This window comes from Manacus vitellinus, unplaced genomic scaffold (genome assembly GCF_001715985.3).
Source record: "Manacus vitellinus isolate BGI_N305 unplaced genomic scaffold, ASM171598v3 scaffold_19_pilon, whole genome shotgun sequence".
Lineage (NCBI taxonomy): Eukaryota > Metazoa > Chordata > Aves > Passeriformes > Pipridae > Manacus > Manacus vitellinus.
Genome location: NW_021939395.1, coordinates 2,617,156 through 2,622,441, shown reverse-complemented (window position 1 = coordinate 2,622,441; position 5,286 = coordinate 2,617,156). Strand labels below are relative to the sequence as shown.

At 62.4% G+C, this 5,286-nt stretch overlaps 2 protein-coding genes across 2 annotated transcripts; both read left to right on the top strand.

Moving 5' to 3' along the window:
- Positions 1-59: 59 nt before the first annotated feature.
- On the top strand, positions 60-3,060 carry GJB1 (gap junction protein beta 1). The gene is made up of 2 exons (XM_018070871.2): positions 60-183; positions 2,065-3,060. Exon 2 carries the CDS (start codon positions 2,077-2,079, stop codon positions 2,914-2,916), a length of 840 nt encoding a protein of 279 aa, XP_017926360.1. The 5' UTR covers positions 60-183; positions 2,065-2,076; the 3' UTR covers positions 2,917-3,060.
- Positions 3,061-3,178: 118 nt separating this feature from the next.
- Positions 3,179-4,935, top strand: LOC108639342 (gap junction alpha-3 protein-like). The gene has a single exon (XM_018070751.2). It carries the CDS (start codon positions 3,741-3,743, stop codon positions 4,707-4,709), a length of 969 nt encoding a protein of 322 aa, XP_017926240.2. The 5' UTR covers positions 3,179-3,740; the 3' UTR covers positions 4,710-4,935.
- Positions 4,936-5,286: the final 351 nt, after the last annotated feature.

The following is a 5,286-nucleotide window of genomic DNA, read 5'->3' as shown; positions in this document are numbered from 1 at the left end:
GTGAGTCCAGGCTGGACACACCTGCAGTGTTTACTTGGCAGGGCCAGGTAGAGCAAGTCCTGGGAAGCAAGGCTGTTTGGGAGGGGGGTGGGTGAAGTGCTGGAGGGCAGTATAAAGTCCAGGGCTTTGCTGGAGCGTGAGGCTGCTGCAATCCCCAAGAACTTTGTTTCTCCTGGTGCTGAGGTGAGAAGCTGGAGGGCACAGTACTACTGGTGGGGGGGTGGTGGCTACATGCTCCCCAGCTGGGCAGCACCACAGAGGCCAGGGTGGGGAGTCACAGAGGGGCTCGGCCATGGGCCAGGGAGGGCAGAGCTGGTGGTACTGGCCCCAATGGGGGGAGCTGGGCAAGGGGTGGAGTGTGGGCACTGGTTGCTCTCCCCATAGTTTTGCTGGAGGTTCTTTGCCTGCTACTGTTTGCACAGCTCCGGGCACTCACACCCCGGGCAGAGGGGAGGAGGTGGCATTTGGGATGGCACTGTTGCCCTGCCAACCTGCAGCCCCCAGCTGGCAGGGTTTACTGGATGTGCTGCTCCACACCAGAGGCTGGCAACAAACCCCAAGGGACGTGGCCCCATCTCTGCAGGAATGGGGTACAGTGTGGTGGTGTGGCTGGGATACCAGCCCTGAAGGGCATGGGGTGGGGTGTGAGCACAGGGACTGTTGCTCCCACCAGCATGTCCAAGCAGTAGAACAGCGTCAGTGGGCCCATCTTGGAAGAGAAGCAGAGCCCCTACAAGTGCTCAGCACCGAGGGCAGCCTCTTCCAGCACACAGCCTGCGTCACTCCAGCAGACTCTTTCCCATGTCCCCAACAGGACAGGGCACATGCAGGGAAATTCCAGTGCCCTCACAGCTGTCGCTGTCAGCACCAACCCCCCGGCAGCAGAGCTTTGAGGGCATGGCAGGACTCACAGCAGCAGCACCCAGCCCCATGGGTACCCACGGAGTGCTCAGTGCCAGACCCCTGCTCCAGTCACAGCCCTGTGCTGTCCATGCAGGATGGGCACGCGGCTGGGCTCTGCCGTGCATCCTGGGGAAGGGAAGGGACCTCCAGACAGCCCGGGTCGCCAGCCCAGCACAGCGATGTCTGTGGCGTGGTCTGTGCCATGGGCACCCCGTGGTCGGGGTGTGGTGGGGAGGTGGGAGTGGGTGCGGGGCCGAGCAGCGGGAATGCAGCACACAGGCACTTTGTTGGGCCAGGGTGGGCGGAAGTCAGGGCGTTAGATCTGAATGCTAAAGTGTGTTGTTCAGGGGCCAATAAAGGCCCCATTGTATGTAAATAGTTTATAAAGCAGCATATGACTTCCAGTGCAGGGCAGTGGCAGAGAGAGACGAGGGCAGGCGGAGCAGAGCTCTCCTGCAGGAGGCATGAGACCTTAGAGGGGCCACTGGGGGCAGCTTGCGAGGACCCTTTCTCACAGGTACGCGTTGACACGACTCTCCACACCAGGGGAGGCTGGAGGGCAGGTTCCAGCCCCACAGCCTCATGTCGGGGTGGGAAGCAGCTCCCGGGGCTGCTCAGTGCCAGTGGGAGGCTCTGGTGGGGCAGGGGTCTGTGCTTGGAGTGCAGGGTCACTTCATGCTCCCCAGGCAGGGATGGTTCTGGGAGGGTGACAATGCATGGTTGCATAGGGGGTTCCCTGGCCCTGCTCCCACAGGGAGTGGGGTGACAAAGGAAGGGATGTGCTGGTGCAGAGGAGCCCATGCTGCTCCTTGGGTGCATTCCTAGCCTAAGAACACAGCACTGGGTACGGACTGGGGGTCCCTGTGGAGGTGTGGGATCTTCGCCATCCTCTGTGGTAGCTGTGGGTTAGGATCCCTGTGCCAGCGTGGGGTGGCAGGGCCAGACGGTCTCCTGCCTGGTCTGGTCAAAATGCTGCCTTGAGCCCTGTCAGCAGCAGGAGCCACTCTGCCATCCTGCTCTCCATCCATCCTGCTGTCCACCTGCCAGGGCTGTGACAGCCAGTTGCTCCCAGGGCTGCTGCCACCGGGGCCAGGACATGGTGGCTCTCAGCCAAGGACCCTTCCTGCTCCTAACACCGTCTCTCACCGCTCTCTCCTGCAGACGTGAGAAACGATGAACTGGGCCGGGCTCTACACGGTCCTGAGCGGGGTGAACCGCCATTCCACCGCCATCGGCCGCATCTGGCTCTCCGTCATCTTCATCTTCCGGATAATGGTGCTGGTGGTGGCAGCTGAGAGTGTCTGGGGGGATGAGAAATCCGCCTTCACCTGCAACACCCAGCAGCCTGGCTGCAACAGTGTCTGCTACGACCACTTCTTCCCCATCTCCCACATCCGTCTGTGGGCCCTGCAGCTCATCCTCGTCACCACACCAGCCCTTCTTGTAGCCATGCACGTGGCCTACCAGCAGCACCAGGAGAAGAAGCTGCTGCTGCTGACGGGGCACGGAGATGCCAAGCACATGGAAGAGGTGAAGAAGCACAAGATGCGCATCTCGGGTTCGCTGTGGTGGACGTACGTCTGCAGCGTGGTCTTCAGGCTGCTCTTCGAGGCTGTGTTCATGTACATCTTCTACATGCTCTACCCGGGCTACCAGATGATGCGGCTGGTCAAGTGCGAGGCTTATCCCTGCCCCAACACTGTTGACTGCTTCATCTCCCGGCCCACTGAGAAGACCATCTTCACCGTCTTCATGCTGGTCACCTCCAGCGTCTGCATTGTCCTCAATATGGCAGAGCTGGTCTACCTGGTGGTGCGGGCCTGTGCCCGCCGGAGCCGGCACAACTCCAACCCCTCGTCGGGGAAGAGCTCCTTCTATGGGCACAAGCATTCCTCCGAGTACAAGCAGAATGAGATCAACCAGCTGCTGACAGAGCAGGACGGTTCCCTCAAGGACATGCTGCGCCGCAACTCTGGGCTGCAGGAGAAGGGTGACCGCTGCTCTGCCTGCTAGGGCCAGCACTGTGGGGGACCCTGCCCCACAGTCGCCCCACGGCCTTGTTGCTGTCCCTGTCCCAAGGATAGCATTCCTCAGGCACCACTTGGGCTCTCCTACATGGCCAGGAGAGCATCTTGGGCCATTAAATCTCCATTCTCAGGTGCTGCCTCCCTCCTTTCTGCTCTGGCCGGGGCATGCCGGGAGCTGGGGTGCCAGTGTGGGGTGCCCACTCCTGCACCCAAGCCCTGGTGGGTGGCACCAAGGGCTGTGGAGGCTGCAGTGCCTGGGCTGAGCTGGGGCTGTGGTGCCCTGGCAGATAGCTTGCAGGAGCAGTGACCCCTGGGTGGCATTGATCAGTGTCCAAGGGCTTGTGCTCCCCCAGCACCAGCCCCTGCAGCCCCGAATATATTTAGAAAAGTGCCCAGACCAAAAATAGAGGGAAAAGGTTTCCCCAGTGGCTGTTCCATGTGCCAGTCACAATGAAAGCCAATGGGGCATGCAGCTGCCTTGTGCCCCAATAACCCCACGCCTGCTGTTGGGTGAACGGACAGAGGAAGCCAGGCAGACCTGTCCGCACCCACTGAGGAGCTGGGGACCAGCTGGGAAGGGGCCTCGCAGCATCCTGCATCCCGGGAGCCGACAGCACGGGAGCACTGGGCTCTGCCCCACACACCCACCTACGGTGAGGAGTCCCCAGGGATCCCCTTGGTGCTCCCAGATTTCTGCTGGAGGCCTTTGCTCCCATTGCCTTCCTTTTAATGGGTTAGGGGGTCCCTTGGGATGGGGACACTGCAGGGACAGCCTTGGGTTGGGTCTGTGCACTCCTGCCCATCCGGGGGATGGGGTGGTGGTGTGGTGGGCTGTGGGGCAGCTGTGTCTGGAGGGCGGCTGTCTTGCAGGGCAGCTGTGCCATGGGGGACTGGAGCCTGCTGGGGAGGCTGCTGGAGAACGCCCAGGAGCACTCCACAGTGGTGGGGAAGGTCTGGCTCACCGTCCTCTTCATCTTCCGCATCCTGGTGCTGGGGGCAGCTGCTGAGCGGGTCTGGGGTGACGAGCTGTCTGGCTTCTCCTGCGACACGCAGCAGCCCGGCTGCCAGAACGCCTGCTATGACAGCACCTTCCCCATCTCCCATCTCCGCTTCTGGGTCCTGCAGATCATCTTCGTCTCCACCCCCAGCCTTGTGTATCTGGGCCACATCCTGCACCTGGTGCATCTGGAGGAGAAGGCACAGCAGCAAGCGGCAGCGCGGGCCGGCAGCGGGGCCAGGCGGCCGCGCCCCAGGCAGCCCCAGCTCCCTGCAGGGGACACGCGGGGACGGGTCTGCATGCGGGGGGCCATCCTGAGGACGTACATCTGCAATGTTGTCTTCAAGGCTCTCTTGGAAGTGGCCTTCATTGTGGGCCAGTACGCCTTGTACGGGTTCCAGCTGAAGCCCCTCTACACCTGCAGCCGCTGGCCCTGCCCCAACACTGTCAACTGCTACATCTCCCGGCCCACTGAGAAGACCATCTTCATCCTCTTCATGCTGGGGGTGGCCTGCGTGTCCCTGCTGCTCAACCTGGTGGAGATCTACTACCTGGGTCTCACCAAGTGCCGGCAGGGGCCAGGCCCCAAGTCCCGCATCATAACCACTCCCAGTGGCCCTTTAGGGCCCCGCAGTGCCCATGTCACCCTGCCCAGGGTTGGCAGCCCCCTGGCTGCTGGCAGATCCCCCCACGGCCTGGCACCCCTGAAGAAGGCGGGAGTGTGGCTAGGGGTGGCTGGTGGGTCCCACGGGGAGATGCGAGCGGCAGACCTGGCAGTGTGAACGTGGCCTGCTGGGACGGTCAGGGATGGGGGATGCACTGGTGGCCACAGTGAAGGTTCAGTCTCCAGGCCCTGCCAGGCCCGTGACATGGATCCCGTGGCCAGCATGAGAGTTGGGCATGGCCCTGGGCACACGGCTCAGCTGCTCCCAGCACTCCTAGGAGCAGCAGGGCTGAAAGTAAAGCTGGGATGGGGGAGCAAATAAACACTCACTGCACCTCCCTTGACTCCTGCTCTGCCCACATGGCATTGCTCTCTGACTGGTCCATCCTACAGACACACTGCATGGCCAGGGCACGGCCACTGCTGGGTTGGGTTGGGTTGGGCTGCAGCCCTGTGGGCAGGTGACAGGTCAGGTGAAGTAGGGCAGGGACAGGCAGGGCATGCCCGGCTGGCGCCAGAGGGCACTGGGTCAGGGGCCATCCCAGCATGCCCAAGCTGGCAAGGTAGGAAGTGCAGGCAGCGCAGGCAGGGACAGACAGGAGTGTGGTGTACAGCAGCAGAGGGACACTGGCCATGCTCTCCTGCAATGCTCACCCTGCCCAGGGTGGGAAACTAGGGGCTGCCAAAAGTTTTCC